The sequence below is a fragment of the Nelumbo nucifera genome, chromosome 2, assembly GCF_055504915.1.
Source record: "Nelumbo nucifera cultivar China Antique chromosome 2, China Antique-T2T, whole genome shotgun sequence".
NCBI classification, from domain to species: Eukaryota; Viridiplantae; Streptophyta; class Magnoliopsida; order Proteales; family Nelumbonaceae; genus Nelumbo; species Nelumbo nucifera.
Genome location: NC_142650.1, coordinates 25498395 through 25524646, shown reverse-complemented (window position 1 = coordinate 25524646; position 26252 = coordinate 25498395). Strand labels below are relative to the sequence as shown.

The 26252-nt window shown below is 39.6% G+C and overlaps 1 protein-coding gene and 1 long non-coding RNA gene across 3 annotated transcripts; one reads left to right on the top strand and one right to left on the bottom strand.

Moving 5' to 3' along the window:
• Window positions 1-25669, top strand: LOC104595334 (uncharacterized). Of its 2 annotated transcripts, XM_010256032.3 has the most exons (11): window positions 1-208; window positions 1095-1255; window positions 1368-2241; window positions 22328-23064; window positions 23145-23219; window positions 23303-23486; window positions 23565-23663; window positions 23758-23824; window positions 24284-24431; window positions 24560-25291; window positions 25390-25669. In XM_010256032.3, the coding sequence occupies exons 1-10, from the start codon at window positions 152-154 to the stop codon at window positions 25269-25271; spliced, it is 3114 nt and encodes a 1037-aa protein (XP_010254334.1). In that variant the 5' UTR covers window positions 1-151; the 3' UTR covers window positions 25272-25291; window positions 25390-25669. The 2 variants fall into 2 exon arrangements, with proteins under 2 accessions (XP_010254334.1, XP_088755066.1); XM_088898940.1 differs by lacking the exon at window positions 1095-1255 and having other exon boundaries at window positions 66-208.
• Window positions 3040-17450, bottom strand: LOC148802014 (uncharacterized). Its single transcript, XR_016082872.1, has 2 exons — window positions 13003-17450; window positions 3040-3696 (listed from the first exon to the last, which is right to left on the bottom strand). It is a non-coding gene; the product is annotated as an uncharacterized LOC148802014 (long non-coding RNA).
• Window positions 25670-26252: the final 583 nt, after the last annotated feature.

The following is a 26252-nucleotide window of genomic DNA, read 5'->3' as shown; positions in this document are numbered from 1 at the left end:
CTCTCTCTCTCTCTCTCCATTCTTCTTATCTATCTTGAGAACAAAAGGAAAAAAGACGCCCCTTTTCTCAGCGACTTCAGTCGGTTTCAGGCGAGAAGAGAGAGAAAGATGCAGATAGAGAGTCCCAAGGGTAAGGCTAGGGTTTCGAATTATGGATTCGCCTGAAAGCAATCGGATCGTCACTACTTCATCCTCTCCCGCCGTTCAAGTATTCCTTTATTTTCCCCCTCCGCACTTAAGTTCTTTTAGTTCTACATTTTAGTTTTTTTTTTTTTTTTTCTTCCTTCTTTTTGCCCATTGATGTTTTGGATTAGTCTGTAGTAATTATGTAGTCTGGGTGCATATGAAGTAGATCGGGTCCTGCATTTGATGGTGACTATTTTCATTTTTCTTCTTCTTATTTTATTTGACCTGGTTGTTGTTTAATGGGGAATGGGCGTAGTGTTGGTTGCTTGACCATGTTCTGAACTTCTCTAGTGCACTCAGTTTACGCTTTTGTTATGGACCTTTTTGTTGGGATATGGTGTCTAGGGTTCTGATCCTTGTGACTCGTGATTGTTGGATCTACTGCTCCCTTTTTTGGGGCTGGGGTTGGTGAGTGAAGTGGATATGGATGACGGTTTTACTGATTTTAAAGGTGAAGTTCATAGGTGGGTACTGGGTAGTGGTGAGATCGAGTTCATACTAAATGATTTTGGTTGCAAGTGATAGATTGCTGCTTTTGATTTTGCATGAAGATGTTTTCCAATTTCTACGTGTTTCCTTTCCATTTAATCATGTAGAGGTTTTAGTCTTGTTTCTATTTGCACATATGCTCATATACTTCAGGTGATTAAATGAGGGTTTACAGACTTAGAGTTGTTCAGGAAGTGGCACAAGCATAGTCCAGTTCCTCTGAATGGCTAGACATTCCAAATAGTATCTCTTTCTAAAGTTTTGAGATGAATGCTAGGCTCCTTCTTTGAAAAATCTTGAACATTGAATTAGCTAGGCATCTTTTTTACACTCTTGAAGTTGACTGCACATACTTGAATAAGCTGTTTTAGTCAAGAACATTCTGAATTATTTTTGATGCAATGACCTTTTCCTTATAGGACTCCCCCTTCTTCAATTACCTTAGCAATCTGTCGCCTATAAAGCCAGTCAAGACTGTTCATGTTGCACAAGGATTTTCAGAGCTTAATTTTCCTGCTCCAGCACCTGTGTTTACCTCACCTCGTATCAATACTCAGCGAGATGTTAGTTTTCTTAAGAGGTATTCAATGTTTTTTTTTTTTTTTTTTTTTTGGAGGCATCTCATCATTGGAAGCATATGTTTTGAAGTTGGTTTGGTCATATCTCATGTGAAAAAAATTGTTATATTTCAGGCCCCAATATCCTCACCCATCAAAGATAGAGTTTTCTCAGCATGATGATAGAACGAAGATGCTTGCAGCAGGTTCACATACTTCTGAACCACCTGTTACCCAATCAATGGTTGATACAATTGACTGTACTCAGAATAAATGTGATAGTACCTACTCCCTGGAAGTCCATCCATGCAGTCCTTCAGAGTGCATTGATGAATATTTGGCCGATCCTGTGGATGTGGATTCTGCAAATTCTGCTGATTCAGTAGATTCATGTTTGAAGCAATCTAATGATGTGCCTCGAGAAATACAGAGCCATTGTACCAGCTCAAAAGAAACTATCTTAAAGTCTAACATTGAGATTGATGCAGGGAAAGATACAGATTCTAAAGTTTTGGCATCACACACCTCATTAGAGCAAGCTGGAGAAAACTTGCTAAGGAAGTCATTATTACCTCTTAAACTGGTTGCAGCTGAAGGAAAGCAAAAGGATGGTGAAAAGCTGTTTCATGAATCTCTATGTGTGATACCTGAGAAAGTAAATGGTTTTCTTCAGTCTGATTTGCCTACAGAACCTGTTTCTGCTACACAGAATGGTGAAAACTCATCAGCAGAGCTTGTGACAGATTATTCCTTGCTAGAATCAAAGAAAAAAGAGCAAGAAGTTGTGGGCATTGATAGGGAAAGGTCTGCTTTGTCTGCAAGTCTTTGTCACAATAGACCACAAGATGTTAAGTTGCAGAATGCAGAGGTGGGGCAGCAAGATGAATGGAACTGTACTCCTCAGTTGCTACATGAATCATTGCAGATTGTGCAGGCATGTGAAGGTCATGATGAGAACTCAGGAGCAATATCAAATGGATCTGAGAATAGGATATCCCATGATTTTGAGGTACAAATAATGTCTCTAAATGATCTATTATTTGCTTCTTTATTTTTTAAGATGGAAACCCATCATCATTGTTAGTATATGGTTTGGTCTAAGCTTATGCAACTATTCATCCGAGTATATTGGTAAAGGTTACAGAAGTCATTGCCTAGCTCTTTTGTTAATTTATCTTTGGGCAATGTTCAATATCTCTAGTAACATTGGAAAATGCATGAAGGTTTATTTTCAGTTTGAGTGATGTACCTTTGCTTGGTTTGTCAACTTGACAAACAAAGTTCTCGTACTGTACCTCTTTTTCAGTTTAATGAAAATTTTCTATTGACATTTCAAAAAAAAAAAATTGGAAAATGCATGTAAAACTAATGCATGACAAAGAGGATGAAGTCCTAGAACGTAGATATGTAATCGAAGAGAAATAGGCTAGTGAATGGTTGAAAATTAATTTTGGATGGTTTGTTTTAGGGAGGAGATTGGTGGGTTTAAGATAGTGAAAAAGTTAAATTTGGAACATGTTTATGTAGGGGAGAAATTAATAATGGGTGCAACCTCTAGTAGCATAAGGAAATTTGAAATAGCCTTATAAGATATGAGGGAGGGAGGGAGGTGTAGCAAGGAGAAGCACAAGGTGCTTGTGATCATAGCTAGGGGTGAGCATAATTTGATTAAAATCGAAAAACTGAACCGAAATTTTGGTTTTTCGGTTGGGTTTGGTTTTCTTTTTCGGTTTTTTTGAATTTTGGTTTTCGGTTTCGGTTATCAAACTTCATAAATCGGTTAATTGAAAAAACCGGTTTAATATTATAATTTATAATTTAATTTTATATTGATATTTAATAAATTAAGAATCATGACAAAGTTAAGCTGCAAAACGTCTTACACAAGAAAGTGAAAAAAAGTGAAAAGTTGATGTGCGGGCGTCTAAGAGTCAGAGACTAAAGACTCTAAGCGTCTTGCTGTCTTGGGACTCTCGTCTTCCTCTTCCACTCTTCCAGTTCTAGACTAGAGTTGAGAGTTTCGTCTCTTCGACTACCGCGGCTGCCGGATGTCACCGGCTCACCCAACACCAACAGGGACACCGAACACGAAGTCACGAACGACGTTGAATCGTTGCCGAGTGTCGCGACTTCTGATTGCCGCCGCTGGGCTGCATCTTCCCTAGTTTGTCTCTTTGATTGCCGTGGCTGCCGGATGTCAATTTAGTTAGTCTCTTCGACTGTCGCGGCTACCGGACGTCACCGACTCACCTAGCACCAGCAAGAACACCGAACACGAAGTCATGAACGCCGTTGACTCATTGCCGAGTGCCGCGACTGCCGACTGTCATTGCTGCTGCATCTTCCTTAGTTTAGTTCCTCTAGGCTCCGATCATCTTCTTTCTGCGCTCTAGGCTCTGAACATGAACGACATTGACTCGTTGACTCGTTGCCGAGTGTCATTGGCCACCTGCATCTTCCTACGCTGTGTTGCATTTTCAAGTTAAATAATTTCGATTTTAACCGAAATATCCAAAATAACCGAAAAAAAATTGGTTCGGTTTATTTGGTTTTTACATATTTCAGTTTTGATTCGGTCTTTCATATAGTTAAATCGGTTTTTAAAATTTCGTTTTTTTTGGTTCAGTTTTAAACCAAAAAAACCAAATGCTTACCCCTTAATCATAGCTAGGAGAGAGGGAACAATGATTTAACAGCCATTGCCTAGCCCATGCGCAACCTCTTTGAAAAGTTGTGCACCTCAGTTCAATTTTGTGCTTTTGTAAGCATGATGGCTGGGCTAGGGAATATGCCCCTGTATCCTTAACTAAGCCCCTTGAGGCAAGCCCAAACAAGTCCATGTTTGTTTTTTTGATGAATGAATATAATTTATTAAACCAGAAATATGAGGCAATACAGGAGACCCAAGAGGAGGCACGAGTTGTTACCTCTTGTAGCAAGTATTACATCAATTTAAAAACAGAAATAACCAGAAATAGAATTACAGAGCAGCCCAAAATAAACTTTCCCTTAAAGCCCCTTGCTTAGCTAACGCATCCGCTAAGGTATTTGTTGATCTTCCCACCCAAAGAGAGGTAACAGTCATGTTTCTTGTGGTGTTATAACAACGAGAAGAAAAAATTCAAATGGCTAAGTAGGGATATTGTGTTGCATTACAGCTGGGTGAAGAGGACTGCTAACTCAGTTGTTGATGGGTTAGCCAAGCAAGGGGTGAATAGGGAATCTATATTTTGGTTTAACTTTTGACTTTCTTCCAATGTATTTTGTTGGTGGGGAGTTAAGACATTTTACCTCCCCCCTTTGTACCTAAAGTTTTACATAGTTTCATATCATTAATAAAGTTTCTTGTTACTGATAAAAAAAATAGTCATGTCTTGTGAGCCAGTTGACTTTCCTTAACAGGTCTCTATGTTGCCACATAGCTGAAGCTGGGTCCATCAGCCATCCCACAACAATCTTAGAGTCCCCTTCAATGACCAAGTGCTGAACTTCTAATTGTTTTGCAATCTGAATACCTTCTATCGTCGCTAACATCTCAGCTCTATTAGAGTTTCCTATTCCCATGGGGCCTGAAAATAGTGCTAATATTTTGCTCTCCTTATCTGTCAGCACCCCTCCTATCCCCGATGGGCCTGGGTTTTCTTGGCTGCTTCCATCAAAGTTCAGCCTTGCCCATCCTTCAAGCGGAGGCATCCATGATTCCCTGTCCTTCCTTGTATGGCTGTTAGCCACCGCTATCCAGTTTCTCCAAAAATCATCAAAGGAGAACGTATGATTATGCTATCATCAGCAAACTGTAGGTGGGTTACCTGGATATTGTTCCTTCCTATCCTCCAGCCACTCACTTCCTCTTCCCTATCTGCCTTAGTGATTAATCTACTAAAGACATATGCAACTAAGGTGAAAAGAAATGGGGAGAGTGGGTCACCTTGTCTAAGGCCTCTACAAGCTGGAAAAAAAAAATCTTTGACCATCCCATTCACCAAGACTGAGTAATGACAGGAGCTAATATGTTATGGGCCCGGGAATAGGATCTCGTCACGGGTCGGTCCACGGGGAAAACCCTCTGTTTTCCCTTGTTCCTCCCTGCTCTTGATGGACCTATCTAGGCGCCCTAATGGTGATTTGTTCAAGAGATCACCTAACTCTCCTTTACTCTCTTTCTTGACTGAATATTCGATATCCTCATTCAATAATGGTGTCTCCTTAAATAGGAGATTACAAGAGTCCTAATCTTAGGAGGAATGTTATGGACGCATTCCTCGGAAAGACGTACCATCGCCGCCGGCAGCAATAGGAACCTGACCCACCGCCAGATTAGATTAGATCATCTTGCTTGTTCTTATCTTATTCTATTGCTCTTATCTTATCTTGTTAGTAAGTTATCAGATTAGGATTAGTTTATCTTATTATCAGATTAGGATTAGTTTATCTTATTATCATATTAGGATTAGTTTATCTTGTTATCAGATTAGGATTAGTTTATCTTATTATCAGATTAGGATTAGTTTATCTTATTATCATATTAGGATTAGTTTATCTTGTTATCAGATTATGATTAGTTTATCTTGTTATCAGATTAGGATTAGCTTATCTTATCCTTAGCAAGATAGAATTGGAAGTCTCCCTATTCAGCAAGGAGACTCCCTAAGATTAAGACTCTTGTAATCTCCTATTTAAGGAGACACCATTATTGAATGAGGATATCGAATATTCAGTCAAGAAAGAGAGTAAAGGAGAGTTAGGTGATCTCTTGAACAAATCACCATTAGGGCACCTAGATAGGTCCATCAAGAGCAGGGAGGAACAAGGGAAAACAGAGGGTTTTCCCCTTGGACCGACCCGTGACGAGATCCTATTCCCGGGCCCATAACATAATACAACCCTTTACCAAGTTGCACCATCTATCTCCAAAACCACAACATCCAAGGACCTCTAGTAAAAAACTCCAATCCATAAGATCAGAAGCCTTCTCTAAGTCTAACTTACATACAAAACCTTGATTCCTCGACTTTCTCATGTCCTCTACACACCCATTCGCTATTAGGATCTGATCTGTTATTTGCCTTCCTTGCACGAAAGCACCTTGTGATTGACTAATGATGGAGGGTAGTACTACTTGAATTCTTAAAGACAACACTTTGGCCGGGATTTTATAGATGCTTGTTACTAGACTAATCAGCTTGTACTCCTTAGGGTCCTTTGCAACCATCTTCTTTGGGATTAGGGCTAAGAAAGTGGCATCAACTCCAGGGCTTACCTTTTTCTTATCTTCAACTCCTGAAACACCCCAATAAGATCTTCTTTAACCACATCCCAATAGTCTTGTTAAAAAGCCATTGTGAATCCATTTGGATCGGATGCTTTGGATCTATCCATTGAAAATATCGCTTGTCTGATCTCTTCACTGAAATCCCTCTCTAACCAGTTTACTTGTTCTTCAGATAACCTAGTCCACTCCAAATCTTCCAATGTTGGCCTATTATTCAATGTTTTCCTATAGATTGATCTGAAATGATCCACAAACATTCTTGCTATCTCATCTTGTTTTGTGACTTCCTTCCCATTCACCTCTAACCTAGCCATGAAATTTTTTCTTTTCCTCCCATTAGCCAACGCATGGAAAATTTTTGTATTTCCATCCCCTTCTTTAATCCATTTATGTCTTGACTTTTGCCTCTAGGAAATTTCCTCTCTCAGAAGAACCTCTTCCAAATCCTTCTTTAAATTTCTTCTCAAAGTCCTTTCTTGTTCACTCATCATCCTTTGGGCTTCTTTGGAATCTAATTCCTTAATCCTAGACACCAAATTAATTTTTTGCTCCTCTATCCTTCCAAAATGTTCCCTGTTCCACTCCTTGATTTTGGATCTCAACTTTTTCATCTTTTTGTGGAATCTCACTCCCTTCCACTTCACCCCTCTTACATCTTCTCTCCACCAATCCCCAATCAGGTGGACAAAGTCTAGGTGAGTCAACCACATGTTCTCAAATCTAAATGGCCGTGGACCAGAGGCTATTGTTTCAGGGCTTAATTGGATAGGGCAGTGACTCTGGGTAAGGCTTTAGCCATCAGGTTCCTCCAATGGTTCTCCCACTCTTCATTGAAGAGGAACCTATCTAATTTCGAATGAAGGGGGTTTTCTTGGAAATTAGACCAAGTAAAATTGGCTTGAAAGTGGGGTAGCTCCTTTAGACCACAAGTATTAATGAATTCATTAAACTTTCTCATGTTGGTTGTAATTGTTTCTTTGGGGATTGTTAGATTCATTACAAAACCTAATTACATTGAAATCCCCCCCAGACACCAAGGGCCCTCCCAAACAAGTCCATGTTAGAGTATTAAATCATTAACCCATACATAAGAGATCACATAAACAATCTTTTATCTATGGGTTAAGAATTAAAGACCCTAGCATCTATAAAATTTTGGTCTCAAAGAAGAAAGAAGCCAAACACCCTAAAGATTTTAGATCAATCAGCTTGGTAACAAACATCTATAAAATTTTGGCTAAGGTCTTATCTTTGAGGATTAAAAAGGCACTCCCCCACCCATTAGTCAAGCTCAGGGTGCCTTCGTTCATGGTAGACAAATAGTTGATCAGATTCTAATAGCAAATGAAAGTGTGGAAGAGATGATAAGATTAGGTAAGCAAGGATTTGTTTGCAAATTAGATCTCGAAAAGACCTATGATTTAGTGGACTAGAATTTTTTTGCTAGAGGTTCTTAGGAAGTGTGGATTTGGGGAAAGATCGTGTAAGTGGAAAGGCAGTTGTCTTAAATCTTGCCACTACTCAATTCTAGTAAATGGGGTTGTAAAGGACTTCTTCATAGCTTCTGGGGGTTTGAGACAAGGTGACCTATTGTCCCATTTCCTTTTCACATTGGTTGCTGATGTGTTTAGTAGACTTTTGTCAAAAGCAGACATGGCTAGATTAATAAGAGGTTGGAGATTAGGAAGAAATCAAGTCCCGATAACCCACCTTCAGTTTGTAGATGATATCATAATTTTTTGTGAGGGATGTGATTTGTGGAGGGTAAGAAATATGAGGAATCTTATAGTTCTCTTTGAGAATGCCTCAAACTTGAAACTTAATTTCGAGAAGAGTTGTATGGTGGGGCTAAATGTGGAGGGAAGGGAGTTAGAGTCTATTGCTACTTGTTTAGAGTGTCATGTTTTTGCTTGACCCTCGACCTATTTAGGACTTCCCCTAGGTGCAAATCCAAAGGAAACTAGGTTTTGGAATCCAGTGGTGGAAAAGTTTGAAAAAAGGCTAGCGGCATGGAAAAATAACTATATCTCTCTAGGGGGTAGAATAACCTTGATTAGGGCCACACTTTCCAACCTACCCATTTACTTTGTCTGTTTTTAGGATACCTGCTAGGGAAGCCAAGAAGATAGAAAAGATGATGAGGGACTTCTTGTGGGAACCAGGTGAAGTAAAAAAGGATCATTTGATTAGATAGGAGGTGGTGAGTCGAAGTAAGGAACAAGGGGGCTTAGTGTTAGGGAACCTAGTTAATAGGAATGAAGCTCTTTTGGGCAAGTGGCTATGGAGGTGGCCTTTGGAAAGAGAGAACTGTGGCACAAGGTGGTGGCTAGTATCCATGGCTATTTTGAATTTGGGTGGGATGTTGGGATATCTCGACGGGCCTCACTCACAGCACCCTCGAAGGCAATTTTCGGCATCCTCCCAAAATTCCTCAAGTTTGTAAGGTATGATGTTTACCATGGTAATTTCGTGCTTTTTTGGGAAGACGTCTGGGTGGGTAACCAACCCCTAAAAGATCTCTACCACTCCCTCTTTTCTATTTCCCTCTATAAAAAGGAGCTTGTTCTAGGTTTCTTTCTTCCCCCATTCTCCTGTTGTCTCTTAATTGGGATTTTGGGTTTCACAGAGGTTTGAGGGATGAGGAATTGTCTCTGTCTTTGATCTCCTACTTCTACTCGATTTTGTTTGTCTAGACCCTCTTAAACCAGATAAGAGAATTTGGTCTTTGTCTTTGAGTGGTTCATTCTCTTGTTCTTCCTTCTTTAAGTCCCTTTGTTCTACTCCTTCCCCTTTGGTGTTCTAGTTAAAGAAGTCTGGTCAAGGCCTATTCCACCTAAAATTGTTGGGTTTTGTTGGGAAGTTTATTATGGTATAATTAATTACTGTGGATAACATGCAAAAGAAGAGACCTTATTTTTGCTTGTTCCCCAACTGGTGCATCTTATGTGAAGTGCAGAATGATGACTGTTTTCACCTATTGATCTCTTGCTCCTTTATTGAAGAGATATGGAATTGGGTTTTTATGCTATTTGGGTGCAGGTGGAACTTGCCATCTGAAGTAAATCTTCTCTTTGACTTGCCTACTTTTGGATGGCCAACCAAGAGAGGAAAGTTAATGTGGAAATGTATTAGGGAAGCTCTCTTATGGACCATTTGGGAGGAAAGAAATGTTAGAATTTTCTAGGAGGTGATAAGTATTGCTGAAATAAAGGAGTGTATACTGACAAGGGCAATCCTTTGGTTAAAAACTATTGATCTCTTTGTGGATTACTCTAGTGATGATCTTCGAAGGAGTTGGCCAGCAGTGGCCTTTACTTTATCCAAGGAAAATAAACCTCAAGTAAGGTAGATTCCACATTCGGAAGGGGTTGTAAAGTTGAACTTTGATGGGAGTAGTCAAAGCAATCCAGGACTAGTGTTTTAAAAGCACAAGGCGCAAAAAAAGCGCAAGGACCAATTTGCGCCTGAGGTGCAAGGCGAGGCGCACACCTTTTTAAGCAAGGCGCAAAATTACAAAAAAAAAAGCTAAAAAAATAAAAAAGTCAATTAAAAAAATGCAAAAAATATTAAATATAATGTTAATAAAAAATATAAACTTAAATTTTAAAATAAGTGTTTTAAAAAACTATTATCTAAAATTAAAATACATAAACATAACGTGTAAAGCGTATTCAAATGAAAATTTAAAAATAAAAGCAAACGTATAAAGCATTTTCAAGCATGCAAAACCCACAATCTCTTTTTTTTTTTCCCTTAATTGCATTGCTTCAAGTAGCTAATGTGATGTAAAACATATTGCATTCTTGATTCTATGAGTTGCCTTTGTACCATACCCCTCGAGGCAAGCTTGAACAAGTCTATGTTAGGGTCTGAAATTCTTATTTCTCACATAAAAAATAATGATTTTAACTTTCATTGCCTTTTATGAAGATATTTTATTGCAATGAATGAATGAACAACATTAGCAAATAGGGGGTTCTCGGAGCTTCGGTGAGCAAGCAAAGCGAGCGAAATGGAATGGAGCCCCTGACCCAGCTGTTAGAGTTAAAAAAAGCAAAAAGCACAAAATTTTAAAAAGGCACACGCCTGGGCTGAGGCGCACACCTAGGCGCACCAGGCGTGTGCCTTTTGAAAGGGGTGCGCCTAGGACCTGGGCAAGGTGCGTACCCCAAAATGTGCCTTGGCGCACCTTTTAAATCACTATCCAGGACCTTCAGGTCTAGGAGGGATGTAATATTTTCTCCTTATTCTCAGGACCAGTGGACTTTGGAGATTCAACAAGGGCTGAACTACTAGCTGAGGTACTAACTTGGAGTGACTAACTTGATAGTTGAGGGAGACTCTAAAGTGATAGTGGGATGGTTGTTGGACCCGAATATTGTTGCTTGGGGCTATAGGGACATCATCAAAAAAATCAAATGGCTCACAAGAACCATGGTGATTAGTTTTTAGTGGGTTAGCAAATCAGCCAATACTATGGCAGGCTCTAGCTAAATGAGGGGCTTCAAGGGATTTTTTGTTTTGGGCTACTTTGTAACTGTAATATGGAAAAAGAGTTGGGATTGATCCATCCTTCAGGGGAGGCAACACCTCGTGCCTCCTCTTAGGGTGTTTGTACCTTTTCTGTTTCTATTTAATAAAATTTACAGCCATTCATCAAAAATAAATAAAGACCCTAGCTTGGACTTGTTTGGGATTGCCTTAAGGGATAGAAAGTAGGGCTACAACTTGGGTAGGCCCAATCCGAGTTAAAACTGACCCAACCTAAGTTTTTACACTGCTTGGGTCTGAGTTTTTAAGCTGCGAGCTTGGCCTGGGGTAGAAAACTTGGGCCTAACCTAAACTTGGGTTGGGCTTGGGTTGAAGCCTTAGGTAGCCCAAGCCTGGCCTGAACAAATACATACTACATACATATATGCATGCATTTTATTTATATAAAAATATCCTTTTATATATGCATGTATATGTGTATAAAATATGTATATGTATATTTATAAATGAAATTTGTACATATGTTTTTTTATCAGCAAAAAAATTGTTTTTAATTAATAAAAGAGAAAAAGTTACAATCAGTTACAATAGTTATAGGTTGCAGAAATGCATTAACCTAATCTGCAACCACATACAATCAGCTACAGTTCTGCCCAGTACAAGGTAGATCTATTTGCCCCCTGTTTTGCTAGGGTATCCGCCATCCCATTTGCATTCTGTTTGACCCAACCAAACTGAGAGTTGAGCCTCCTTGCAAATATGCCAATTTCTCTGAAGATAAATTTTAGCTTCCAAGGTACTGATGTGATGTTTTTAGCCCAAGAAATGACCAGTAGTGAGTTTTCTTCTATTTCTAAATCTATTGTTCTTATCTGCTCAGCCATCTTTAGACCTTGAAGTAGGGCTAGAGATTCAGCCTGTATTGAGTCACCAATACCTATTGGTCTTGAGAAGAGTGCCACCACCACACCTAGATGATTTCTAATCACACCCCTTATGCCTGCCCTTCCTAGGTTACCAAAGGAACTCCCATCAAAGTTTAGTTTTAGTTTGTTCAGTGCAGGTGGCTTCCATTCCACTCTCACAACTACTTTGGGTGCATCTGTTTGTTCTACTTCAGTCCAACTTCTTAGAATCTCATTCATGGAGAAATTTTTGAATAGCTCCATGGTCATCACCCAATGTGCAGTTCTGATTTTTTATGGCTTCAATGGCTTCCTCCTTTGATTTACTTTTTTCAGAGAAAAGTCTTAGGTTTCTTTCCTCCCATATAGTCCCTATTGTAGCAGCTCTTGCTGCCTTCCATAAGCACTTTCCTCTTTTCTTTTGTTGTCTCAGGAAGGAGGGGCTGAATAGACTTACCACATCTTGTGGGAGAGCCCATCTGCATCCAAAGAGAGAACAAACAACATTCCAAATACCAGAAACAAAAGAGCAGGACAAAAGTAAGTGGGGTAGGGTTTCACCACAATCGATACAAAGGACACACACATGAGGAGAAAGGCATTTGTTTGGCCTCCTTTTCTATAGCACATCACAAGTGTTTACCTTCCCTAGGAACTCTTCCCAACAGAGAGCTTGTACTTTTGGAGGGATCGGTTTACACCGGATTTCTCTCACTGGGAAGTTCACCCCCAAAGGATCAAAGTGAGTGAGCAAACCAAAGAAAGATGCACAAGAAAATAAACCATCAGGAGTTGGGGACCATGCTCTACTAACAGTTATAGATTGGTCTAAGTAGACCTTCTCAAGTGTTGAGATCAAAAGCACTAAGGACTCACATTCATTTTCCCTCAACTCTCTTCTGAAGCCAAAGTCCCAAGAGATACCCAAATCTGAAAGCATACCAATCCTAGCAACAGGTTTGTTTTTAAGGTTTGATAAGGAGTAGAGGTCTGGGAATTTAACCATAAGAGGCAAATCCCCAACCCAAAGGTCTTCCCAGAATAAAACTTTATTGCCACATCCGACATCAAACCGGATAAATTGAAGAAAGTTTGGTAGTACCTCAAAGATTGCCTTCAAAGGGGAATTTGGAGCTGCATTGGAAGCTAGTTTTGCATCCCAACCGTTATTTGCTTCACCATGAATGCTTTTAATGACCTTGTACCATAACCTATCTTCTTCACAAGGGAATCTCCATAGCCATTTCCCTAAAAAAGCCTTATTTTTCTTTAATATGTTCCCTATACCTAGGCCACTCTGCTCCTTAGTGTGTAACAAACTTGCTCCATCTTCACTAAATGATCCTTCTTTTCATCGCCAGGTTCCCACAAAAGATCCCTCATAATCTTCTCCAACTTCCTAGCTATTTTCACCGAGATCTTAAAGGTGGAGAGGAAATAAGTGGGTAGGTTTGCTAGGGTAGATTTTATCAAGGTCATTCTTCCCCCCAAGGAAATATAATTTCTCTTCCACATTGCCAATTTCTTTGTCAACCTCTTTAACAGTGGCTTCCAAAAGCTTTCAGCTTTCGGATTCCCCCCCAAGGGCATACCTAAGTATTTTAGAGGCCAACTTTTCATTACACAGCCTAGCAAATTTGCCATGGCTTGGATGTCCCCCTCCCCAATGTTTATTCCAGCTACACAACTTTTTCCCCAATTCACTTTCAGTTTGGGGGCCTGTTGAAACTTGTCCACCAAACTTTTCAAATTCCTTAAACTGGATTCATCACAACTTTCACAGAAAATGATTATATCATCAGCAAATTGCAAGTGAGAAACCACCACTTCTGATCTACCAATCCTCCAAAATTTAAACTAGTTATCTTGGTCAGCCTTGATGATTTGTCTACTCAAGACCTCAGCCACAAAAGTGAATAAGAATGGGGATAAGGGATCACCTTGTCTGAGTCCTCTTTTAGCCTGGAAGAAATCCTTTGCTACCCCATTCATCATAATAGAAAAATGTGCCGAGCTAATACATCCTTTAATCCACAGACTCCATCTTTCACCTAAACCCATCTTTTCCATGAGATTCAACAGGAAGGACTAATCCACCATATCATAAGCTTTTTCTAGGTCCAATTTACAAATCAAACCTTTGCCACATTGTTTTTTCTTAGCTGCCACACATTCATAAGATTTGATCCACAATTTGTCTCCCTTCTGCAAAAGTTCCTTGGTTTCGACAGATAACAAAGGGCAAGACAGTTTTCAACCTGCCAGGTAGGACTTTAGCATTGATCTTATACAGGCTACCCACAAGACTTATCGTTCTGTAATCCTTAGGGGTTTTGACTTCTTTCTTTTTTGGCACTAAAGCAATAAAAGTTGCATTTGCTCCAGGCGGTAACAACTTCCCTTTTTGATAGAACTCCACAAATACATCCATTAATTCATCTTTCAAGATTTCCCAACAATCCTAATAGAACGCCATTGAAAATCCATTCGGCCCCGAAGCTTTAGATCCATCTGGCACTCTGTCCCACTGTAATTCTCCCAATTCTGAATTGCTTTCATCAGAGGAGGCAAGGATTGATTTGAAATAATCCACAAAGCGCCTTTCAATTTCCTCCTTTGAGTTTACTACTCTTCCCTCCACCTTTATATGGAGATTTGGTTTTTCCGTCTTCTCCCGTTTGCTAGGGAGTGGAAAAATCTAGTATTTCCATCCCCCTCCAGAAGTCATTTACACCTAGATTTTTGTCTCCAAGAAAAGTTTTCCTTCCTCAGGATCTCCATTAGTTACACTTCTAAGTTCCATCTTTCAGTTCTATCCTCTAGCCCGACTCTTTCCGGGCCTCCTTTTGGTCCGCTTCCTCTATTTTTCTGGCTAATTCTTCCTTTATGACCTCAAGTTTTCCAAATTCCTCTTTATTCCACTCCTTGACCTTTTGCTTCAATCTTTTCAACTTCTTGGAGAATCTCACCACTTTCTCTCTAGTCCTTATTCCACCTTCTGACCATCAATCTTTTACCATTTGCAAAAAGTTTGGAACTTCTAGCCACATATTCTCAAATCTAAAAGGTGTGGGGCCTCCAATAAGGTTTTTTTGGTAGAGACTTAGGGGGTAGTGTGGTCAGAGGTTACTCTAGGTAGGGCTTTCAGTGTTAAGTTTCCCCACAACTCTTCCAAATCAATGGAGAAAAGGAACCTATCCAGTTTTGAGCACACTTCATTTGCTTGAAAATTTGACTAGGTGAAAGAGGCTTGTAACAAAGTAAGTTCTCTTAGTTCTAGGGACTCAAACAAGGAGTTGAAGTGTCTCATACTTGTTGTTATGGACTGATTGGGGTTGTTTGTCTTATTTGTATACCTTATTACATTGAAATCCCCTCCCAAACACCACGAACCTTCCCAAAGGCCCTTGACTGCTGCTAACTCTTTCCAGAATGTATCCCTTTCTCTATATGAGTTCGGGCCATACACATTAGTCAACACCCAATCCCTTCCATCACTCACCCTCTTGGCTTTTATTGATACTGAGTGTTGTTCTATCAATTCCTCCTGACAATCAACTTCCTCATTCTTCCAAATTGTAAGGATCCCACCCGAGGCACCCCATGATGGGGCAAAAGACCAACTTAGACCCCTGCTACTCCAGATACTTCTTATCCATCTTCCATCCAAATCTGTAGCACGACAATTACCGGTCTCTCTGTTCTTATCACATTCCTGATAATTCTATTCTTTGCACTCCCTAGCCCTCTTACATTCCAACAAAGAATCTTCATTCCACTTGTTTTCTAGATCTGTTCTTATTCCCAATTCCTATTCTCCTCTTTTCTTCTCCCTCTTCCTATTTATAGACTTCTCATAGGATTACACCATAGGCTAGCCTTTTCACCTCATTCATTCTCCTCTTTCTTTTTTTTGTCATCTTCTGCCTCCTTTCTAAGATAGACCTTCCCTTTGGAAAATTTCCCTTTGGCTTCTTTTTGTTCCTTTCCTTTTAGTTTGGGTGGCTCTCTGCAAACATCTCTCTCATCTAACCCATAGAATTCCTTTTCCTTTTCTTTTGTGCCTACAATAGTTTCATTTACCCTAGCTTCCATCTCAGAATCCATCACTTGAATCAACTTCGGGATTTTTTCATCTTCCTTGTCTTTATCTCCTCCCCCACCTTCTTTTACTGCCGCACATGGGTCATTATCCATCACCGGTGAAGTTTCAACAGGTGGAGCTACTAAATCCAAAGGCTGATGATTACTACAAGGGTCAATATCAGTTGAATTTTGACAGTAAAGTGGGGAGGAAGAAAGAATTGGAATGAGAGGAAGGGGGAAGAAACTCCTTGATCCTGATTTTGGTTTTCATTGATTACTCCAAATACAAACCCTGATGGTTCGAGTTCAGGTTTAGTAGCCACCTGCGTAGCTGGGGGGAGCTGTTCCTCAAGTGGTTCCATGGTCGGTTTGCAGTGGATACCCATCTCCTCAAACCTGCTACCCTGCCTTTGTTCTTGATTTGTTTCTACTTTCTCCTCTCTCTAAGAATCACCTGTAGGCCTTCCACTTTTCGCAGTAGAGTCACCATCCCCGATTCCTGTACCTCTAGAATTTCCGTACTAGCTTCTTCATTAAAGAGTAGTTCAGTTCCAAGAGCTTTGAAATCTGTGAAGTTACAGGCCTTTGTTGAGTTGATGGCTTGATGCTGCCTATACTCGATGGCAAATCTCCTTCATCTTCTTCCACATCTCTCAAAACCTCCCAGTTTGAATCATCTTCAGAGTCTCCTTGCGAGGTCCTATTGTAACGAGGGTTCGACTTTTCAGGTGTCGTGGAGTTCTCTTCAGCGGTCGACCTCCACCGAATCTTCTTTCCTTACGCAGATGAGGCGCCAGCTACCTGAGAAAGAGATGGGGGGGGGGACTTTGTTTGCCGTCTTTGTTTGGGGGAGAGACGAACGAACAAAGGCCGATGGGGACGATGATAGACCACAAGAATCGTCCCCCATAGGCGCATAGGAACCATGCACATGATTTTTTAAAGGGTCATGTGACCCAACTTGAAACTCAAGACCCGACTCAACCTTTCCGTCTTCCTTTGTACATTGGGTGCGAGATGGCTCGCTATTAGATCTCAGCACCTCCACGTAAGTTCTCCTCTGGGCCGTTGGATCCCATTCAATTTTTTTCAAAAAATCTCCTTTAAATGGCAATAAATTATGCTTAAGGCTATCACATGACTTTTCAGCTCCCCCAAAATTTTGGTCAACTTGGCCTTTCGGGCGGTCCACCCAACTGTTGCCACATGTTCTCCAGCAGTCCATGTCAGCACCTTCTTCTACCTCCGAACTATTCCAGAGAGTTGCTTCGACTTCCGATGCCAGCCACACCATTCTCCAGCAGTCATTGGCTAAGATGTCCAAGCTTCTTGGGATTTTTTCCAACCTTGCTCCTGCCACTTTGAGTTTTGCCACATGAAGATTTTGCACGCAAAGCCCTTCCAAAACACCTCCACAAACCACTGCAATCTTGTGGAAGATGTTTTCCTGCCAGAGATTAAAAGGTAAACCTAGGATCTTGATCACAAGGTTTTTTGTGAGATGTTCACTTCATTACAGGAGGGCAACCAATTTTCCACTGCAATCTGGCCAAGTGTAGTTTCTAGGATTATGCTTTCACTCTGGAGTTCGGCCATGTCAAGTATTGCCTCACTTATCAAACAGGATTAGGGTAATTTTCTCCTTTGGCTGAAGCAACTCCAACAATATGTGCAACACTTCTTGCCAATCTTCAACCTCTTTTTTAACTTTCACAACTTTCCTCTTACCCCAGTCCACATTCCTATTCCTTCTGTTTTCTCCCTTTGTCAAAAAAACTCTGTCAATAATATAAATCCTCCATTTCTATTCCTTCTGTTTACTACCGTGAATCTCTTCCCATTGTAAATCGTTTCATTTCCCCATCCCTGTATTCTTTCTGCAAAAAGTAGACCATCTATGAACCCTTTATACCAGTCCACCACTTTCTTCCCTTATTTTCAGATGTTTCTTCCCTCTGTTGGTTATTTCCTCCATTAGAATCTTCTTCTCCAGTTGAAATACTCGTCCCCATTTTTCCACCTGAACGAAACTCTCCATTTTCTGTTCAATGGATTTCTTGCTCCCACCTGAGGTTTGTCGCCGAGTGTTAACAGTCTCTGGTGTTAACCGTTAACAGCCGCCGGTGTTGCAACATGTTCCAAGAGTGACCTTTCTGCGTCAATGCTTAGTCATTCTAGGTAACCACATCATAAATGCGTACATATGTTCAATCAATTCTACTCCTAAATTGGGCCATAAAGTCCAATACAAGATGGTTGTACAAAAAATATTTCATAAATTCTTTCAAGCCTGGCCAACCCAACCCAAGCTTGAGCTTGGCCTATGTTGTGTTCAGTTAAGCTTGGATTGGGCTTGTGTTGATAAATTTATGCTTAACCTTAGGTTGGCTAGGCCTGAGCTTAAGGTTTGTACCTTAAAGGTTGGGCTTGGGTTGGCCTTCAACCTGACCCAACCTGCCTAAGTTACCCCCTAGTACAAAGGCTGTTTGTAGAACTAGGAACACTAAATGTTTAACACTGCATTAGTTATTTGAAGTAATGCGATTGGGAAAGAAATAAAATGATTGAAAGTTTCACATGCTTGAATGAGTGTTTAAATATGTTTTATATGTTATGTTTATGCATTTTAATTTGCGCTAATGGGCTTTTTAAAATATCTAGTTTGATTTTGCATTTTTAATTAATACTACTTTTAATATTTTGATTGATTTATTTATTTTTTAAATTATAACTTTGCTTATTGTTTCAGAATTCACAAAGGCATGCCTCACCTTGCACTTTGGGTGCAAAAATCCCCTTGTGCTTTTAAAACACTGGGAGGGAGGGGCTTTTGCTTTTCTCCAAAGATGGTCACTCTTAGACTCAAATTGCATTATCACACTTGTCAGCTTGAGATTTTATCATTACAAAATGGACATATATATATACATGGTGATGTGGTTAAACAAGCAAGTTATATGCAATATTTCAAGTTAACAACAATAAGCACATCAATATAAAGTTGGAAACACAAAAGCAAATTGGACTTTTATAGATTTCAGAACCGAACTTGATGTAGAACTCCTCGTGGAACTGTTCTACAGTATTTATCAAAAAAACTGTTCTTCTACAGTAGTAGTGGGATTATGCCCAATGGGTTGACTCCTTGAAATCCGAGCTCCCAATACTTGAAAACAGGTGAGCTATAGCTCAAATAAAAGTGAATGAACCTATTGATCAAAAAAAAAAAAAGAGAGAATGAGCTAAAAGACCCATAGAAAACAGCCCCAACTCTTTTATAAGACTTAATGACTTGTTGGAGAAGCCAACTAAGATATTTACTTGGTAGGTTCTTTATAAGACCCCTAGAAGGTCCCCCCCAATAACTCCTTAAGATACCTTCAAACTCCCAAAAGATAACTTTATTTACAAAAAAACTCCCAAGGGACTAAAACGCAACAGTGGTGCACCTGATTGCCCTTGGACCCAAATTGACTACAAAGCCACCCAAGACAACTATTTGGAGTCCCACTACAAAACAAACAAATTTACAACATTTTTATATCATTTTTTTTTATTCTATTTTTTGGGATCATCATTCCCAATGGATTAAAAAGAGCTCAGTTCCATGTGAGCAGTAGTTTTAGCTGCCTTGGACATGCCTTCAGCCCCAACTTAGAAAGTAGAATCCGTAGCTACAACAACTCTGCTACACCATGGGCCATAACCCTATACTCAGCATTTGCACTTGATCTAGCAACTATATTTTTCTTCTCACTTCCCCATGTAATTAGTTTTCCCCAACAAAGGTACAATAGTTTGATGTAGGCTTCCTATCTCCTATAGAGCCTGCCCAATCAGCATCAGGAAATGCTTCAACCTCAAGCTTATCATGTTTTTTGAACAATATACCTTTCCCTGGAGATGTCTTCAAGTATCTGAGAATCCACTCAGCAGACTTTATATGAAGAGTTTTGGGGGTGTGCATGAACTGACTTACAACATGAACTGCACAAGCAGTATCGTGCCTAGTGAATAAGCAAATCAGCTTGTGCACCAACCTCTAATATCTTTCCTTCTCTAGATAATCCTCTCCCTCTTAACTCTTGCAAACCATGATTCTGTTTTATGGGATTACCAGTTGGTCTACTCCCCATCATACCAGTCTCCTTTGACAAATCCAAAACATACTTTGTTTGGTACATGCTAGTGCCTTCACTTGACCTTGCTACCTTAATTCCAAGAAGGTATTTCAAATGCCCCAAATCCTTGATTTCAATTTCTGGTTCTAAGAGCTAGGTGTCGCCTTGACAACTATGCTCTCTTGAGCCATTGCTAGTTATCACCATATCATCCACATGTACTATAAGCATTGTGACCTTTATTGCCCTGCCTCCTTATAAACAAGGTATGATCAACACTGCTTTGATTTTATCCATCATTAAAACCAATATATGATGTCTATTTAGAAAACCAGAAAAAAAATCTTACAATTTACAATATGATTCACAATGTTATTATATTCAAACCCCTTGGCACTTTACAATGTGATTACAATTTTGGGAACATTGCTTGACAGAGCATAATGGAAAGACAAGATTTGTGTGGCCAACAAGTCAACAACCCTAAATGGTTGGGGTTAAAGCTGAGTTTTGTTGAGTGTCGTCATTGTTATTGATTAAATCATTTATCTGCGATTAAAATTATTTTTATTTGTATCAATGTTCTTACTGAACATTTCATAGGCTTCTAACCGTAGAAAGCAATGTTTTGTAAACTGAACCAGGTTTTGATACTCGGTATTTGGGTTCAAGCGTTGGACCAATCTGATTTTCAAAAACATTGATAGACAAGCTTTAGCTTCTTTGGCACGGGCTAGAGAACCTCTGTTTGTTTTGAGGTGCCCACAGTCCTGCATCTTTTTTGTGCATGAAAATCGTGGATCAACCATTAAACTAAGTTCTAGTTGAGAGTGTGTCCTCAAAGGATGGCACAACAATATGAGACAGCCATTTGATCATCATTGCTCTGGAGATTTAATAGAAAACATTTGCTGTTCGGATGATGCGGTAAAGAGCAGATTTCCAATTATTCCATCATGGTTGCATTTCATTTTCCCCATATTAGCGCGGCATATCCATTGGTAGTCCCTTAAAAGTGGAAGGGACTAGAAGAGATAGGGGCAGACAAAAAAGGACTTGAGTGGAAGTGGTAATATACTTGAGCACCCGTAATTTGATGATGGATAATGCACTGAACAAAACAGAATGGCGAAACAGGATTCTTTTAGCTGATCCCATATAGTTGGGACAAGGCTTAGATGATGATGTTGATGATCTATTGGTGGTTCTTGATCAATTTTTGCATGGTAAGATGCATGGATGTATACGCACCATATATGTTATGAGTCCTATAAGTTCTGCTCAGGAATTTCCCTTGGATCAAGATGAACTGAGAAAGAGAGGTGATGTATTATTTATTTAGACCTTGAGATGTATACATTTGAACAAGCAAATGTCTAGTTTGAAGAAACCAACTTATAGACCATAGTATAAGAGAGAATTAAGAAGAGAAATAGTAGTAGTCTTGAGAGTTTTTAATTACATATATTGCTTCATATTTTTTTTTCTACCAGAACATCTATTGCTTCATATCAATAAGATGATTTTGTGACTCTTTCAAGAAGTAATAGTAGTCTTGCATGATAGAATACTGTCATATTAAGATTTTATTAGAAAATATTTTGGTATTATAGGGCTTTATATGATGCTTTTGTCCTATTATTTGGGTTCTGGTATTTATTCTCTATTAGTCAATCGTATGGAATTGATGAGAAAAGCCTTATTGATTTTAGCCTTTTTTTTATAAGTTGATTTTAGCTTTTTTTATGATATTTACTCAATTATTTGTTTATTTTAACTTTCTGGCAACGGACTGGGTGAGATATTAATTTGCTTGCACTAGACTAGCTAGTTAGAGGAAAGGGAATATGGGATTACAGATTACTCCTGTATCATACCCCAAGTGGCATCACTAGTTATAGGTGAGACCAAGAGAATGTGAATATTTTGCTCTTAAGAAACTTGATATTACTTTAGAAACCACAATTCCTTCTCTTATCTGCTTCTTAGAATCTCATTGTTCCTTCTTTTTTCCTACATGGCTATCATACTTGATGGCAATGCTGTTTGGAAAATGACAAGTTAATTGGCAAAGGGCAAGAGACCATTCTTTCACCACCTTTTTATTTTCCCTCCTTTTTCCTGAAACATCAAGACAAACAGTACCAGCAGGCCTTCGATTTTTATTAGCAATATTTTTAAGAGCCCTTTGCAGTGGAATGATTTTAACAGTTAATGTAGGCAGCCAGTCAACACCAACGTGGCACCCTTAGGCGATGTCTTCAATTTGAGATAGCTGAGGCTCAGAGGAACATTCTTGGGACCAGCTGCTGTCAGAACACACAGAATGTTATTACGAATCCAGGATTACCTGCTAATTCTAAAGACTCAGAGATTTTGGTTTCATCTCATCATGAACCAAGTACAACTTCTAGCATCGGGAGACCAGTCAATTTATCCCAGCTTATATCTCCTAACTTGTCTATTTGTGCAACTAAAAATACAGAAGCTCACATGGAGAAGGTTGATAAACATGTTCAAAATAGTGAAAATGCTCTCATGATTGCTCCTAAGCCATCTGGTATTGGCTTGCACCTAAATAGCATTGTTAATTCTGTTGCAATGGGCTCTGGTGCGACTGCGAGTGTGAATTCCACTGAGAAAGATCGTCCAAGTTTATTAGGGATGAAGTCACAGTCTGTTATTAACTACCATTTTCCTGAAGATCCAAATACCAGTTCTCATTCCACAAGTACAGCTGAGAACTTTTCATATAATAATGATGATCGGCAAGAAAGCCAGGCAATAGTGCTGGCAAGTACTGTCCATACACAGTCTCCACGCATTGTGAAGCCCATGGGCAATTTGAAGTCCAAGCTTATTGAGCATCATACGACTCCATGTGATGCAAAAAGATCTGCACCGGAAAATGCTAATAAACTTGAGGAGTTAAACCAACTTAGTCCCAAAAAGAAGAGGCAAGTGGAAATTATTATCACATGCATACATGCATATTCCTTGCTAGGCTCACTATAATGAGAGCATTTGTCTTTTCCAGGAAGAGGGTATCATACACTACCGAAAATGTTGGCTGCAAACGTTGCAATTGTAAGAGGTCAAAATGCTTGAAACTGTAAGTATACAGGATTTTGTCAAGAGTGTAACTTAAACATTCTTTTCATTAGAATTGATGTTTAATCTTCATCCTTTTGGCAGTTATTGTGAGTGCTTTGCAGCTGGAGTATACTGTGCTGAACCTTGTGCATGCCTAGAGTGCTTCAACAAGCCTGAATATGAAGATACAGTTCTTAGTACCCGGCAACAAATTGAATCCCGTAACCCACTTGCTTTTGCTCCAAAGATTGTATGCCGTGTTACTGAGTTTCCAGCAAACAGTGGGGTAACATTCATTCTCTAAACCAATTGCAGTGTTCTTTTATCTTATTGATGCAGCCACTCATTGGCCATGTTTCTACAGGAAGATAGTAATAGGATGACACCATCCTCGGCCAGGCACAAAAGAGGATGCAACTGTAAAAAGTCTCTGTGTCTGAAAAAGTATTGTGAATGTTTTCAGGTTTGGGCTCTTTTACTTTTCTCTTAAGTCATGTGCCATTATGCCTTCCTTGAATCTATTCTCATTGGACATGTCTATCTGCTTGGACATAAAGGCTGGTGTTGGATGCTCTGAAGGATGTCGATGTGAGGGGTGCAAAAATGTTTATGGCATGAAGGAAGGTAAGGATTTTAAATGGGTAGCTCTATTCGTTTTTTTTATTCCCTTTTTAATGAACTCTATTTGTTCAATTTTATATGGATTTTAAATGGGTAGCTCTATTTTATTAATGAACTCTATTTGTTCAATTTTTTTTGTTGGTACTCGGTGCCATGCACCATTAGTAACTTCCCCCTTGACCCCTTTTTCCCCAAAGTGCTGGTTGTGGGATTCAATTCCGCATTAACACTGGAACAAACCAGCTAACACACCAACAAGCTAGCCCTCGGTTGGTAACTCTATTTGTTGAATTTATCCTTGTATTTACTAACATATCAAAATATAATCAGTACTCAGTACTCTTCAGATAAAATTGAAATTTATAATTAAATTTTGTGAATCATTTGAAATTTGTGTCATTGCTGGATTCTTTCCATATGCCTGTGCGAAGAAACTTACTTAAGGATATGGTGACATTACAGAAATTGTGTACAAAAGGGCTGATGAAAGACGGGAGGATGTATCTGGTAAGAAGATGGGTATGGTGGAAACAAGAAGTGAGATTTTACATTCAGAGCAGTGTCATCCACAGCACCTCTCACCCCTCACACCATCATTCCAGTGCTCCAAGTATGTATGGTTCCACTGTCTGCATTTAAACTTGATTGAACAAAAATTGGGATCCAATTCTGTGCATGAACACAAATTATCAATATATAATTTATTTCCTCATTGTTTTCATTTATTTCTATACTCAGCCATGGAAAGGACATTTTGAGATCCCGACTTCCTGTTAGAAGATATCTCCCATCACCAGAATCTGATACGACTGTTTTATCATCTTATGGAAAGTCACCATTATCTCCAGTAGATTCGAACAATAATGAGAGACAACAAAAAATGAGTGTAGAAATTGTAGATATGATTTCTTATGATCAGGATGTAGATTGCTTGACATCTGGGGAGATGGATCAATTCTCTCCTAGATGGGATGGACTTGTAGACATGTGCGATCTCACTCCAAAGCCACATCCTCCCTCAAGGGCTATGGTATCTTCAGCTTCATCCAATTCTAAAGACTGCAAAAAGGTTTTGAGAGCCCAATTATGTCATAGAAATGGCCGCTTATCAGCAATTAGTTCACTTCGGCAGAGTTCACCCATCACTCCAGTTACACAGTTGGGTGGCTCGAAGTTTCCCCAAGAATCTGATTCTGATAGTGCACTATATGGCATCCTTGAAGATGACACACCTGATATATTAAAGGATACTCCTACCCCCATCAAGACAGTGAAAGCCAGCTCCCCAAATCAGAAGCGAGTTTCTCCTCCTCACAGTCGCTTGCACGAGCTGAGATCAAGCTCTTCGCCCGGCTTGAGAAGTGGGCGCAAGTTCATATTGCAGGCAGTGCCTTCCTTCCCTCCTCTCACCCCATACAGTGATCCTAAAAGTTGTAGCAGTGAGAAGTGATTTCTGCATATAGAAATGAGGTGAGCCCTAATCATGCATGCTTATACCTGGCTGTTATTCACTCCTATGTCACAATTTAACACGGGTGCTGATGTTTGATGTATACATGCTTTTTTAGTGCCCTGTAGGTTTATATGGTGGTGGCATGGAGATGGTTGAACTCAGGAGAGCATCATTTGCAATGAGGAACTGCAGTTTCAATTTTCAAAGAAAGGTGGCAGGGTTGGGTGCCAACAGCGCTCAAACCTTGCCATATTTATCTCCAATGCTCCTGTGGTTGTTTCAATGGGTACTGGGAACTCATGGGCATTTGTCCAGAAGTTTCTTGTGCAATATGGCTTTTAAGTGATAAATAGGTTGGTAATGCAACTGCATCATGGGGTTGACCTTTTTTTTAATTGTTTTTCCCTTCGGCGTTTATATCTTGATTGGCTTTTGCCTTGCCGACCAGAGATAGATTCATTCTTAATTCTTATGAAGTTGCTCCTGATGCGTTGGGAGGCTAAAATAAAATTTCATCTAAGCTCGAATATCAAACAGTTCACAAGAATTTTTCTTAAGTAGCTGTTCTTTGATCATATGGACTACTGTTGCCACCTCTCTACTTTTGACACAGGACTGGAAGGAAAAAAATTGTTAGCAGAAAGCCCTAAATGGTTGGACGGTCCAGATATTGAATTGGACCAGTCCAAAATGGTAAAAAATAAGGAGAATGACAGTTCAGCCCAGGGTTAGAATTCTTAGGCCTAAAGTACAGTTGGGGGTAGGTGCTAGCTTCGAATTGATGCCAATTCACCGGTGGCCATTGGTGTATAAGGTGGGTGTACTTGACATTTTGAATGTTTATAGGTATGCAGTGGAATTCAGATATCTGCAATGGGCTGTCCATGCTTTTTTGTAAAAAATATTCATTGGATTGGATTGGACCAAATCCAATCCAATTGACACCCCTAGCTATCGGTACTGTTACCACTTGCATTC

What these genes read in the sequence shown, in the direction of transcription:
- LOC104595334 (XM_010256032.3), top strand. Translation starts at nt 152, where the DNA reads ATGGATTCGCCTGAAAGCAATCGGATCGTCACTACTTCATCCTCTCCC. An exon ending in CTTAGTCCCAAAAAGAAGAG is followed by an intron (nt 23,065 to 23,144) that starts GCAAGTGGAAAT and finishes TGTCTTTTCCAG; the next exon opens with GAAGAGGGTATCATACACTA. An exon ending in TGTTTATGGCATGAAGGAAG is followed by an intron (nt 23,825 to 24,283) that starts GTAAGGATTTTA and finishes GTGACATTACAG; the next exon opens with AAATTGTGTACAAAAGGGCT.